The following is a 14,842-nucleotide window of genomic DNA, read 5'->3' as shown; positions in this document are numbered from 1 at the left end:
ACGAAGAGTAGCCCCCGCTCGCCGCAACTAGAGAAAACCCGCGCTTAGCAACGAAGACCCAATGCAGCCAAAAATTAATTAATTTAAAGAAAAAACAAAAAAACCCCAAATATGACATGCAGTGCATGCAGGCAGCACTGCACTTGGGACACCACGGGCTCCAGCCCCGGGATCTCAGGGACGCCGCAGGCTCCAGTCCTCCATCCCGGCGGAGAGACAGCAGGCCAGGCAGTGCTGAAGCAGGGGCCAGGCCAGAGCTCCCAGGGCGCCTCGCTGCAGGGACAGCAGCTGAGGGACACCTCCTCTTCCAGCACCTCGGCTCCTTCGTGGCACATGATACGGTAGCACTGACCTTTGATAGATTAACGAAAACATTTGGATTTATGAGCTTTGGCTGTGTCCCCAGAGCCTTCTTCGGTGCTGTTCGCATCTTGTTATGCTTTGTGCTTTACTCTGATAAAACTGAAGAAGAGCGCAAAGAGAAATCAACACACACCCAATTCCCCTCACCCAACACCAACGCCGCCGTGCTGTGTCACATCTGCCTCCTGGGTTTTGGTTTTCGCGTTAATAAAACTGACAGGTAGGGCTTCCCTGGTGGCGCATTGGTTGAGAGTCCGCCTGCCGATGCAGGGGACACGGGTAGATCCCACATGCCGCGGAGCGGCTGGGCCCGTGAGCCATGGCTGCTGAGCCTGCGCGTCCGGAGCCTGTGCTCCGCAACGGGAGAGGCCAAAACAGTGAGGGGCCCGCGTACCGCAAAAAAAACCCAAAAAACAAAAAAAAACCTGACAGGTAGCGATGGAGTCCCCTCCGGCCACCAGCCCTCGCCCCTTCCCCCTCCTCCGCCGCCGCGGAGCCGCAGGAAGGACGGGCGGTGCTCCCCTAACACTGTTTTAACCGACATTTTTAAAGTCCTGCGGTTGCCCGTGGACGTGCTTTTGTCGTTGGCCTATTTGCATTTAGCCCACACTGAGTGCCCGGTGCCCGGCAGGGTTCCAGGAGCTCGCGCTGCAAGGGAGAACGGGACAAATGCAAGCCCCGGCGCATCGCTGACCCCCAAAAGAAAGGGCGGCCCGAGGCGTGCAACGCGCGACCAGACAGGAAAGTCGACTACCCCTTCTCTGCGCTCCCTAGTCCGCACTTCCGGCGCCCCACCCCATGCTCCCTCCCTATTGGTTCTTCCTTTGACCTCGCCCCTCCGCGGAGAGTCTCCTCCCACGGTTTCCTTCACCTTTCACCTCCTCACCTTCTCGGGCTTGGAAGGCCTCAGACCCCGCCCACCGGGGGAGGGGAGAGTACGCCTCCAAGACCGGCAGTTAGTGGTGAGTATGATCTGTCCATCAGAGGAGAAGCGGTGGTGAATTGGCTGAGGGGAAGTAGTTGGGAGGGGGAAGGAAGCACAGAGTCTGCGCGAGTGGCCTGGTGGCCAAGGGAACGCGCCAGCCGCCTCCGCGCATGCTCCCTGCGCGCGCAGGCCCGGCGGCAGTGATGGCGGCTCGGTGCGTGAGGCTGGCGCGGCACAGCCTCCCGGCTTTGGCGTTGTCTCTCAGGTATGGGGCGCTGGCTGCCCGGGCTGAGGAAGGGCGCGGTGCGCGTGCCGCCCCCGTCCGCTCCGACCCGAGCCCTGCCCGGCTCCGGCCCGGGCGCTGTGGGCGGCGGTTCCCCCACGCGGGGCGCGGACACCGCGGGGCTGCCCTGCGGCCTCGCTGCCCGTGCTGCCCGCGCGGCGGGCCCGGGGAGGGTGGGACGGCGCCCCGCGCGAGCCCGAGGCCGCGCCGAGCCGCCCGCGAGCCCAGGCCGGCGCGAGGCGGCCGCGTGTGCGGGTCCCCGGAGCGCGGGGCGGGGGTGCGCTGGCTCCTTCCGCTCGGCCCGAGTCCTCGTCAACCTCCGCGTGCCCCGGAGCCTGAGGTCAGAAGGGCAGCGGCGCCTGCCCCGCCGTGGGGACAGCGGCTTATTTAGACAAGAGCGGCGACTCCGCGGCGGGAGTCACGAGGCAGTGCCCTCACCTTGGCTTTTCTTCTTCGTGTTTTTTTTTAAACCTGCGGTTTCTGCTTTTTCAAAGTCTAGCCTCATAAGTTAGTTTAGCGAGTGCTTAGCACCTTCTGCGTTGGGGGAGCTTCCCAGAACCCGGTTATCTGGTAGAAGACAGATTGGGTAGAAGCTGCGCAGAGCAGGAGCCGGGCTTTCCTCGCAGGAGCTGCTTGAGTGATGGGGAGACCGGGCCGGGCAGCGTGGACTACGGTAGTGCGCGGGGATGCAGCTGCGATTCCAGCCCGATACATGGTGTAGAACTGTGTGGGAACAAGCCCACCTGGAAAGCCCGAGTGAAAAGGCCTCTTTGCTCAAGTAATTTGTGATTTTTGTATCTGGAATTAATTGCCAGGACAGCGTGAATTTCTGCTCTGAGAACTGGGTTTGTGGCAAGAGGCTCAAGTTGGGGAGTCTAGAGAACTGAATTGTATGCGTAGCTTTCGGAGTAACTGAGCCCCCGGAGCCTCCGTCTCCCTCCCTGCAATGCAAAGCAAAGCAAGACTTGCTCTGGCTGCTGCGGGAGCCTCTGGAGCTCCAGGACGGCGTCGGCAGAGCTGAGGTGAACTGCAGAATGGCGGTGACTGTCGCACCCAGAGGTCAGAATATCTAGGAAGAAAGGCAGGCCTCACAACAGCACACTCAGTTTTCAGATTAACAGTTTTTTTCATCACGAAAGTAGAAATAACAGTAAAAAGATTATTGCATCTCACCCTCAGGGTAATAGAGTAATGTAATGAATTCTCTTACTGCTCTCTGCGGGCCTCAGACACATGTACCTACACAGGATTTCTGGTTTGAGTTTATAAAAGCGGGGTCGTGTTTTGTGCATTTCTCTAAGTTGCATTTCTTCCTGCACAGTACACCCGTGGTGTAGCCAAACGATGGCAGTTTAACATATTCTATTTGGTAGCTGCTCAGTATTCCAGATCATGGAAGTAACAGCTTGTTCAGCCATCTCCTTCTGACCAGCGATCTGTTTCCAGTTGCTGTAAACATCCTTGTACATATGTTCTGTGTACTTCTAGCTTTCCTGTTCATTGAGGCAGTTTTTTTTAATCTGGGAAGAAACTGCATGTAGTTTATTTTCAGGTTGGACTGTGGCATAATTAAGAGCTCCACTGGACTTGGTGCAGAGATGTGTATCATTCCTTAATGGCTTTGTGGCCTTGAGTTTATCACTTAACCTTTTTCACGTGGGGATCAGATTGGCTAATACTTTAAGTTCCTTGCAGCATTAGTTTTAGAGCTCTTTGTATTTCCCCTGTACATACCATCCCCATGCTTTCCAACCTCCATGCCTTTGTCCAAGCCCTTCCCTCTTCCTGAAGTCCATCTGTCTCATCCATTCCTGACTCTGTATGTGAACTCTTACTTATCCTTCAAAATCCCGCTGCACAAACCCTTTCATTGCCTTCCATTTCCCCAAAGCTAGAAATATTCTACTCTGAGCCTCCTGAAGTGCATGGTTCCTCTTTTATCACTTTCAAACCCCACATTATGGTTCTTTGTGTGTAGATATCTTTTTTGCATGACCGAAGTACCCTGTGGGCAAGATCTCTGCCCCTCCAGCTTTGTAATCAGCATCAGCACTGGGTCTCACCTCCAGTAGCAGCTACTGCATTGCTATGTGGTGGGGCTGGGTGACCATATCTCAGAAGGAGATGTTTAAAGTGGGGAGAAGAGGAGGTTAGTACCATAGCCTTGGTACACTGACATATTAGTTTAGGCATGTGTTGCGGAAGACTTTATGTCAGCAAACAGCTTCTATACATCATATGCAGTTTGCCTTTATTGGGTCTAAAATAAATCCTTTCTCCCCCATGAGTCAGTAGCAAACAGTTTTAAGTTCTTTGATTTCTGAAGTCATACATCTGACTTTACGAAGCAAAAAAACCATGATGTTAATTTCTAGCGTGTGGACTTGTCTTTAGGTCCTCTCCTCGGCTGCTGTGCACAGCTACAAAACAGAAGAACAATGGCCAGAACTTGGAAGAGGACATGGGTCAGAATGAACAGAAGACAGATCTGCCCTCTGCAGAGAAGACACTGATGGAAGAGAAGGTCAAGCTGGAAGAGCAGCTAAAGGAGACCATGGTAAGGTTGCGGGCTCTCGTGGGGAGCGTGGGCTTTCGAACTCCAGGTGAGTGTTTTCCGAGGACGTCTGGCCAGCCTCCGTGACAACAGAGACAGAGGCCAGACAAATCGCATCATTGTCCAAGGACTGCGGCTGGGTCCTACAACAAGTTATTACCGGAGAAGGGATAGAACCCAAAGCCTGTGTGGCTCTGGTTGTCATGAGGGTCATCTCTATGTGCTACCTAGATTATATTGAATTAAGGCTTAAAACGGTCTTTACAGGTGATTCAGTAGGGCCCTTTAAGCTGGTCTTAGGGAAGGACAAGGGTGGGGGGCAGAGGTACGGCCACATGGTGCTCTCCTAGGGAGGTAGGAGTTCTGTGAACTGATGAGTGATATGGATTAGGACCCCATGTGGAGAAGCATGAGTGGCACAAATGGAGCTCTGTAAGCATTTAAGAATGATAATATCAAATACCGTGTGCCGGGGCTGTTCTGACCCCTTTATTTATGTTAATTCTCACAACAGCCCTGTGAGTCAACCGTTAATATCCCTGTTTATAGATGAGGAAACTGAGGTCCAGGACGGTTTGGTAAACTTCCCAAGGTCACCTGGCCACTGAGTGGCAGGGCGAGGGCCTGAGCCTGGGAGGCCTTGCTCTTAACCACGGCTCTGGAATCGCCTGAAGGCTGAACACAGTAACCTGGGGCACACGAGAAATAGAAATTCCAGGAGATGGATGAGATTACAGGAAAAGTTGGTGCAAAATGAGGAAGATACCAGAATTCAGATGATTAGTACACAATAAATGTTTCAACTGAATCATATCTGGGCAATGTTAACAATACCAGAGGTTCATTGATGGGGTTTTTCCTCTTCTGTGGCGTAGAGGCCAAAGCTGTCCACTCAGGTTCGTTGTTCTCCTAGACGTCTCTTCAGGGTGTGGGAACTGAGGCGGGTCAGCCCCTAACCGGGGTTCTAGGATTCCCTTAAGTGGGAGATTCTTCTGAGAAAGGAATGAATGGTCCTTCCTTGAGGAGAACCATTGAACCGCGAGAAACTAGAAGCTTCTCCTTGTCCTTTCCCAGCTATACACTGCGTGAGAGTGGCCTTGTGGGCTGTATGAATATGTGACACCTGGCCATCTTATTCCCCACGTGGTGGAAATAGTGACACAGGTTAATTTGTTTTCTGTTTATTAAGCAGCAGCTGTCTGTAACCCAAAATCTCCAACGTGATGATAGCTGTTATTTGTGTTTTGACTTGGAGTTTGTTACATCAGATATGCTTTCCTATGAATTTGTTCCATATTTAATTCATGTGAATCAGTCTTTCTCTCTCCCTTTCTTTTTTTTAAGGAAAAGTATAAGCGAGCTTTAGCAGATACTGAGAACTTGCGGCAGAGGAGCCAAAAGTTGGTGGAGGAGGCGAAACTCTACGGTAACTTTCAACGTTACATCGACCGTGGGGAAACACGGGGCAAGGGAGGGGGTATCAGAGTGCCAGGCAAAGTGGCCAGCCCCATGGGGAGCCAGCTGGTTGCACTCCCTCCAGTTTTTGAGATGGGTCAGCCGTTGTCCAGAAGGAGCAAAATTGCCCTTAAGACTCGCACTCGGAGTGGTGAGCGTCATTCCTTCAGTGAGGAGTGTGTGCATTGCTCTTCCACACAAAGACCTCAGTGTGAGCCTGCAGGTAACTAGCATGTCGGCTCTGTGAGGTTCGGTTCCTTAGCTGGAGCAGCCCTAGCATTGGTCTCACTTAGGACCTCCTCAGATTCTGTCTGCATTGTCATCTTTGTATGTTTCCGTCATCATCCTTCCCGTTTTTACAGTTGAGATCAGTGAGGCTGAAATGACTTGCCGTTCAGCACAAACCTGGTAATGGCGCTGGCACTGAGGCCCATCTCCCAACCCCAGATGTGTTGTGTTGATTACCCAAAAGGCTACCATTTGAGTACCTGTGGGGACGGAGCTTTCAGTGCCCCTGTTGTAGATGCAGAACCTCAGGTTCGACCTTGGGTGCTCACAGTGGAAAGTATTGATAAGAGACGAGTTCAACACAGAGAACAAATCTCTTTTTTTTTTTAAATTTTATTGAAGCATAGTTGATGTACAATGTTGTGTTAATTTCTGCTGTACAGCAGAGTGATTCAGTTATACATGTATATATTCCCCCCCCGCCCTTTTTTTTTTTGGCGGTACGTGGGCCTCTCACTGTTGTGGCCTCTCCCGTTGCGGAGCACAGGCTCTGGCCGTGCAGACTCAGCGGCCACGGCTCACGGGCCTAGCCGCTCCGCGGCATGTGGGATCCTCCCGGACCGGGGCACGAACCCGTGTCCCCTCATTGGCAGGCGGACCCTCAACCACTGCGCCACCAGGGAAGCCCTATATTCCCTTTTTTATATTCTTTTTTTTTTAAATAAATTTATTTATTTATTTTTGGCTGTGTTGGGTCCTCGGTTTTGTGCGAGGGCCTTCTCCAGTTGCGGCAAGCGGGGGCCACTCTTCATTGCGGTGCGCGGGCCCCTCACTGTTGTGACCTCTCTTGTTGCGGAGCACAGGCTCCAGATGTGCAGGTTCAGTAGTTGTGGCTCACAGGCCAAGTCACTCCATGGCATGTGGGATCTTCCAAGACCAGGACTCGAACCCGTGTCCCCCACATTGGTAGGCAGACTCTCAACCACTGCACCACCAGGGAAGCCCTCCCTTTTTTATATTCTTTTCCATTATGGTTTATCACAGGATATTGAATGTAATTCCCTGTGCTCTACAGTAGGATCTTGTTGTTTATCCATTCCATATATAATAGTTTGCATCTGCTCATTTTAAACTCCCACTCCTTCCCTTCCCCACCCCCCTGCCTTGTCCACCACAAGTCTGTTCTCTCTGATTCTGTTTCTGTTTCATAGATAGGTTCATTTGTGCCATACTTTAGATTCCACATATAAGTGATATCATATGGTATTTGTCTTCCTCTTTCTGACTTACTTCACTTGGTATGATAATCTCTAGTTGCATCTGTGTTGCTGCAAATAGCATAATTTCGTTCTTTTTTTTATGGCTGAGTCATATTCCATTGAATATACATATATACCACATCTTCTTTATCCATTCATCTGTCATTGAACATTTCCATGTTTCCATGTCTTGGCTATTGTAAGTGGTGCAGCTGTGAACATAGGAGTGCATGTATCGTTTTGAATTATGGTTTTGTCTGGATGTATGCCCACGAGTGGGATTGCTGGGTCATATGGTAATTCTAGTTTTAGTTTTTTGAGGAGCCTCCATACTGTTCTCCATAGTAGCTGTACCAATTTACATTCCCACCAACAGTATAGGAGGGTTCCCTTTTCTCCACACCCTCTCCAGCATTTGTTATTTGTAGACTTTTTTTTTTTTTTTTTTTTTGCTGTATGCGGGCCTCTCACTGTTGTGGCCTCTCCCGTTGCGGAGCACAGGCTCCGGACGCGCAGGCTCAGCGGCCATGGCTCACGGGCCCAGCCGCTCCGCGGCATGTGGGATCTTCCCGGACCGGGGCACGAACCCGTGTCCCCTGCATCGGCAGGTGGACTCTGAACCACTGTGCCACCAGGGAAGCCCTATTTGTAGACTTTTTAATGGTGGCCATTCTGATTGGTGTGAAGTGGTACCTCATTGTAGTTTTGATTTGCATTTCTCTAGTAATTAGTGATGTTGAGCATCTTTTCATGTGCTTATTGGCCATCTGTGTGTCTTTGGAGAAATGTCTATTTCGGTTTTCTGCCCATTTTTTGATTGAGTTGTTTGGTTTTTTGTTATTGAGTTTTATGAGCTGTTTGTATATTTTGGAGATTAAGCCCTTGTAGGTTGCATCATTTGCAAATATTTTCTTCCAGTCTGTATGTTGTCTTTTTGTTTTGTTTTTAGTTTCCTTTGCTGTGCTAAAGCTTGTAAGTTTGATAGGACCCATTTGTTTATTTTTGCTTTTATCTCTGTTGCCTTGGGAGTCTGACATGAGAAAACATTGGTACAATTTATGTCAGAAAATGTTGCCTGGGCTTCCCTGGTGGCGCAGTGGTTGAGAGTCTGCCTGCCGATGCAGGGGATACGGGTTCACGTCCCGGTCTGGGAAGATCCCACATGCCGCGGAGCGGCTGGGCCTGTGAGCCATGGCCGCTGAGCCTGCGCGTCCGGAGCCTGTGCTCCGCAACGGGAGAGGCCACAGCAGTGAGAGGCCCGCGTACCGCAAAAAAAAAAAAAAAAAAAGAAAATGTTGCCTGTGTTCTTTTGTAGTTTTACGGTGTCTTGTCTTATATTTAGGTCTTTATTTAAGTCAATTTGAGTTTATTTGTGTGTATGGTGAGAGGGTGTGTTCTAACTTCATTGATTGACCTGTGGCTGTCCAACTCTAACACTACTTGCTATAGAGACTGTCTTTTCTCCATTGAATATTCTTGCCTCCTTTGTCAAAGATTAATTGACCATAGGTGTGTGGGTTTATTGCTGGGCTCTCTATTCTGTTCCATTGATCTATATGTTTGTCGTTGTGCCAGTACCATGCTGTTTTGATTACTGTAGCTTTGTAGTATTGTCTTAAGTCTGGGAGGGTTATGCCTCCAGCTTTGTTCTTTTTCCTCAGGATTGCTTTGGCAGTTCTGAGTCTTGTGGTTCCATATAAATTTTATGATTATTTGTTCTAGTTCTGTGGAAAATGTCATGGGTAATTTGATAGGGATCACGTTAAATCTGTAGATTGCTTTGGGTAGTATGGCGGTTTTAACAATGTTAATTTTTCCAGTCCAAGAGCACGGGATATCTTTCCATTTCTTTGAATCATCTTCAGTTTCCTTTACTAATGGTTTATAGTTCTCAGCATGTAAGTCTTTCACCTCCTTGTCAGGTTTATTCCTAAGTATTATTTGATGGGATTTAAGAGGTATTGTTTTTTTTACTTTCCTTTTCTGATATTTCATTGTTAATGTGAAGAAATGTAGCCAGTTTCTGTATTTTTTTTTTTTTTTTTTTTTTTTTTTTTTTTTTTTTTTTTTTGCGGTAGGCGGGCCTCTCACTGTTGTGGCCTCTCCCCTTGCGGAGCACAGGCTCCGGACGCACAGGCTCAGCGGCCATGGCTCACGGGCCTAGCCGCTCTGCGGCATGTGGGATCTTCCCAGACCGGGGCACGAACCCGTGTCCCCTGCATCGGCAGGCGGACTCTCAACCACTGCGCCACCAGGGAAGCCCTCAGTTTCTGTATTTTAATCTTGTATCCTGCTACCTTGCTGAATACCTTTATCAGTTTTTTTTTTTTTTTTTTTTTGCGATACGCAGGCCTCTCACTGTTGTGGCCTCTCCCGTTGTGGAGCACAGGCTCCGGATGCTCAGGCTCAGCGGCCATGGCTCACGGGCCCAGCTGCTCCGTGGCATGTGGGATCCTCCCGGACCAGGGCACGAACCTGTGTCCCCTGCATCGGCAGGCAGACTCTCAACCACTGCGCCAGCAGGGAAGCCCAGTTCTAGTAGTTTTTGTGTGGAGTCGTTAGGGTTTTCAAAATATAGTATCATGTCATCTGCATATAATGACAATTCTATCTCTTCCCTACCATTTTGGATACCTTTTGTTTCTTTTTCTTGTGTGATTCCTGTGGCTAGGACTTCCAATACTATGTTGAATGGAAGTGAAAGTGGGCGTCCTTGTCTTGTTCCAGATTTTAGAGGGAAGGCTTTCAGCTTTTCACCATTGAGTATTATGTTGGCTGTTTGTCGTAAATAGCTTTAATTATGTTGAGGTGTTTTCTCTATACCTACTTTCATAAGAGTTTTTATCATGAATGGTTGTTGGATTTTATCAGATGCTTTTTCTGCATCTACTGAGATGATCATGTGGTTTTTGTCTTCTCTTTTGTTGATGGGGTGTATCGCATTGATTGATTTGCATATGTTGAACCATTCTTATGACCCTGGGGTGAATCCAACTTGGTCATGGTATATGATCTTTTTTTACGTGTTGTTGGATTCGGTTTGCTAACATTTTGTTGCGAATTTTTGCATCTGTATTCATCAAAGATATTGGCCTGTAATTTTCTTTTTTGGTAGTGTCTTTGTCTGGTTTTGGTATCAGGGTGATGGTGGCTTCATAGTGTCCTTCCTCTTCAGTCTTTTGGAAGAGTTTAAGAAGTGGTATAGTTTCTTTGTGTGTTTGGTAGAATTCGCCTGTGAAGCCACCTGGTCCTGGACTTCTGTTTGTAGTGAGTTTTTTATTTTGTTTTATTTTATTTATTTTTGGCTGCATTGGGTCTTTGTTGCTGCACACGGGCTTTCTCTAGTTGTGGCTAGTGGGGGCTACTCTTTGTCATGGTGCGCGGGCTTCTCATTGTGGTGGCTTCTCTTGTTGTGGAGCACAGGCTCTAGGCGTGTGGGCTCAGTAGTTGTGGCACACGGGCTCTAGAGCATAGGCTCAGTAGTTGTGGCACATGGGCTTAGTTGCTCCGCAGCATGTGGGATCTTCCCAGACCAGGGCTCGAACCCGTGTCCCCTGCGTTGGCGGGCGGATTCTTAACCACTGCGCCACCAGGGAAGGCCCAAGGCCTGTTTTTAGTGTGGATGCCTGCCATCTCTTTCCTCATCGTGTCCTGGGCATTATCCCCTTGACAGGAGGTGTGACTGGTGGTGTGGTGACAGCGTCTGCACTCGATTTGAGCGGGGCCTCCTCTCTGCTCTGTGGTTGTCACAGCCCTGTTGGGGGCAGGTCCTGCTCCCTAGTTGTTGGAATAGAGGCCCCCAGATCCGTTTCTGAGCTGCCTTGTGGGGCAGGCAGGATTGGAGCACTCCCGCTGGAAGGGAAGCCACTCAGTATCCCTCCGCCAGAGCCATCTACCAGGGAGTGTGCTCTGTGGTGCCATCTGTCACCTGTTGTGCGGGCTCACAAAGTGCGCTGTTGTCACACTGCCCTCGGCCCCGCCTGCACTGTGGGAATGCAGGCAGTCGGCCCTGGGGTCCCTCAGGTGCTGTGTGCACAAAACCACCAGCATAGATCCACTGAGGTCAGGTACCAGGACCGGAGTAGTCGTGCGCCTGGACCTGCCGTAGGAGCCGTGGGAGCAGCCCAGACCCCGGCCCTGCCTCTGTGCGTGCCCACAAAGCCCACAGCTGCAAAGGCCGGACCCGTCCCAGCTGCGGGAGCACCCTTTCCCCTTGGATGTCCCGCACGTGCTGCTGAGTTGACAAGAGTCGGCGGCAGTGGCGTGGATCACACAGCTGCAGGGAGGGGGCTCTGTTTTCAGTCTCACCTCCGCGTGTGGGCAGCCCCCTGGCACTGGCACCTGGCGCTCCCAGAGCTCATAAAGGTGGCACCCAGCAAGAGGCTGCCGTGGCGGGCCCCACCCTTCCCCTCGCGGGCCCCTTAACAACGGTGCTTCACTTCTTCTGGGAACGCTCTTCGTTCCTGGATGCAGTCACCTCACCTCCTGTCCTTCTTCCTCTTTCTGGTCATCCCCTGCACTGGCTGTGTGTCTGTCGTGCTCCACGTGTCTGGGTTCTTCAGGGCTAGGAGCAGGCCTCCCCTCCTCCTCTCGCCGTCCCCCCGGCTGACTTGCCCTCCCACAGGTCTGAATGGCATCCACGCCCAGGTTCTCTTTGCAGTTCAGACATTTCTTCTGCGTTCTAGTCCTGTATGTCTTTACCTGGACGTCTCAGGGGTGTTTTAAACTGGATTCTCCCCTCTGCCTGTGCTTCCTCTCTTCCTCATTTGAGTAAATGCTACTGTTGCCCACCGGGTGTTTAGGTCAGGCAGGGAACTACCCTCTCCTCCCTCAAGCTCACTCCCCTCCCATCCAGTGAGTGGTGATGCCTGGACTCTCGTTCATCCACTTGTCTCTGCTGCTTCCGCTGTGGTCCAGGCCAGCTTCAGCTCTTGCAGCCCTGCTCCACACCCCAGGCAGTGTGGCCACAGCAGACCTCTACCCATTCCACTGCCCCATCTGGAACCTGCAGCTACTCCGGGTCTGCATCTTCCTGGTAGGCTGGCCGCCCTCAGTTCCTCCAGTGTGTGGCTCCCTCCCGACCCTCCAGGCCTCAGTCCCCGGAACCCTCCTCCGCCTGCCCTGCCGATCCACGTCCCTTAGGTTAATAGGTCCTCAGCACTCAGAGTGCGCCTTGTGTAAGTATCGTTGTGATTGTACTTGCCACTTGTGTGACCATTTCCTACGTGTCTCAGAAACCATATGGGAACTAGCACAGGGTTCATCCTTAATAGACGCTCCCATCTTTATCGGATAGGTGGAATTTTAATTTCATTTTAAAGCAGTGGGGTGAAAACCCTGTGTGAAAGAGGAAAGCCTAAAACGAGCGCTGCCTCCTTCGAAGCGCACAGCCTTCAAGATCCGAGAAGACTTGAGTGGGCCGCGCTAGAGCCTCACGGTTGCCGCGCTGCCGGGGCCAGGGTGGGGCGGGCCGGGGGAGCTGTCCCCGTGTGCGCTTCTCATCCGCCCTGACCGCCTTCGTTCAGCAGCTGAAGCGTTGTCTTGGAACCACAAACGTTTGTATTTATGCGAAGTTTTTTAACACGTTATTTCTTCTGTTAGATAAAGGTTAAGGCTTGGGGTGTGTCCCGGTCACTTTTACCCACGGGGCCAAATAATTGCTAACGTGTATTGAGTACTTAGTGTTCTAGGTGCTCTGAGTGTGTGTGGTTTTGTCCTCATAACCTCACTGTGTTAGGTACTGTTATCCCTGTTTTATAACCAAAGAAGCTGAGACCCAGAGGGGTTAACCGGATCACATGGGCAGTTCGGTGACAGCCAGGGATGTGGCCCCGGGCCCCATGCTCTTCAGCTGAGGCGGCCACCTGCGCCCCTTCCCGGCTCTACTGTCTGCGGGAACAACGTGCTCCGGGGTTTGCACGTTTTCTTAGCCTGGAGCAGGACTGATGGTGGTTCTGCAGGTTTTAAGTTGCTGGTCTTTATACCTCATTAGCTTTTGTCTAAACCCCAAAAAGGTATGTCTGTTTTTTAATCCAGCATTGAAATTCTAGGGCAAACTAGTGATTTGAAAAGGTGTCATTAAATACCCCGCGTGTGACGTAAACGGGGCTTACAGTGTTGAGTTGCCCATGCAGTTGATATAGAATGCAAATGCTGTTCTTCTTTAACTTTGTGTAGGCATTCAGGGCTTCTGCAAGGACTTGCTGGAGGTGGCGGACATTCTGGAGAAGGCAACACAGTGTGTCCCGAAGGAGGAGATTAGAGACGATAACCCGCACCTGAAGAACCTCTACGAGGGGCTCGTGATGACTGAGGTGCAGATCCAGAAGGTGTTCAGGAAGCACGGCTTACTCCAGCTGAACCCCGTGGGGGCCAAGTTCGACCCCTACGAGCACGAGGCCTTGTTCCACACGCCGGTTGAGGGCAAGGAGCCGGGCACGGTGGCGCTCGTTAACAAAGTGGGGTACAAGCTGCACGGGCGCACCCTGAGACCCGCCCTGGTTGGGGTGGTGAAGGAGGCTTAGCAGCCCTCACGGGCTCCAGGGCTTTGTTACGATCACTCGCTGACTCGGGCCGCTTCATCTTTTCTCAGCTGTGGGCGCGTGCGACCTTTTCCTAAACCTTGTTGCCAGGCTTTAGTGACCAGTGGCTGGACAGGAAGTAAGCCAGTTGCACAGCTGTGTTAATGAACATTCGGGAGTTACTAGTTCCACGTGCTCACAGGACAGGCCGGCGGGATGCTATCGGACCCTAGGGTATCAGGAAAAACACCGTGTCTGCTCAAACTCTGGTGACGTCAGAGTATTTCAAATGAATAAAAGGTCTTCGGGAATCCTGCTGTTTGCTAGCTGGCTGCGCCGGCTGCACCGCGTCCTCTGCGTCTCACTGTAGCACGCGAGTTCCTGGACTGCTTAGCCCACCACCCGTCACTCAGTGAAGGCAAGGCAAGAGTTTAAACATTTTTCTTGCTAAGAAAAATTGTACAACACCCTTGGTGAAGAACGTGTTTGAGTTCGTTTATGATCAGTTACTGTCTCGCTGCTAAGAGCGATCGTCTTCTGGCTTTGGGACATGTGAGACCAGTGGGCACACCCTAACGTCCTCACCTCATTTTGCCAGTAACTGAATTTGACACACTCAGTTACTTTTGTCCTGTTTTGTTCATCTCTTTATAGAAAGGTTTAAATCTATACCCGACTAGTTACTAATGACCAGAAGGTACTTTCCCTAGTAAGATGGACTTTCTTAGAAATCTGAGGACTGTGTGCTTGGTATGTTTTAAATGTTAAATTTAAAATTTTATTTCAGAGGATTAAAGCCCTGTTGTTTATTTTCCTATGTTCTGCTAGCTATGTGCTTTGGTGGAGGAGATCCCCTTACTAAGCAAAGAAGTGTGGCTTAGCTTTCCGGGTCTTTGCTCAAATCCTGCAGCTGTGCGCCTGACACGTGCAAACGTGTTGGCTTCTGTCCCGGAAGGGGACCGTGGACACTCAGAAGCAGCAGCAAGGACACATGACCGGCAAGCGCTGGCCCTGTGACTCGCCGCCGGACCCTCCGTTCCTTACGTGAGGGGAAAAGTTGAATGACTGAGGTACTCGTATAAACGAGGGAAAAAAATAACCTTCCACTAGCTTTGCTTCTAAGAGATACTTCTAGCATTAAAGGTCAATACTGTTACTTCGATTTACTGCATAAAAAAGGTGGGCAGTCGATTTGAAAGGTGTAGGTGATACTCCCATAATTAAAATTCCAATTTATACCATTTCAAGAAAAAA

At 50.7% G+C, this 14,842-nt stretch overlaps 1 protein-coding gene across 1 annotated transcript; it reads left to right on the top strand.

The window, feature by feature from the left end:
* Positions 1–1,447: 1,447 nt before the first annotated feature.
* On the top strand, positions 1,448–14,824 carry GRPEL1 (GrpE like 1, mitochondrial). Its single transcript, XM_081246247.1, has 4 exons — positions 1,448–1,553; positions 3,966–4,128; positions 5,470–5,551; positions 13,245–14,824. The coding sequence occupies exons 1-4, from the start codon at positions 1,459–1,461 to the stop codon at positions 13,589–13,591; spliced, it is 687 nt and encodes a 228-aa protein (XP_081102373.1). The 5' UTR covers positions 1,448–1,458; the 3' UTR covers positions 13,592–14,824.
* The last annotated feature ends 18 nt before the right edge of the window (positions 14,825–14,842 follow it).

The sequence above is a fragment of the Mesoplodon bidens genome (assembly GCF_964165515.1).
Source record: "Mesoplodon bidens genome assembly, chromosome: 1".
Classification (NCBI taxonomy): domain Eukaryota; kingdom Metazoa; phylum Chordata; class Mammalia; order Artiodactyla; family Ziphiidae; genus Mesoplodon; species Mesoplodon bidens.
This window is presented reverse-complemented; position numbering and strand designations above follow the sequence as displayed.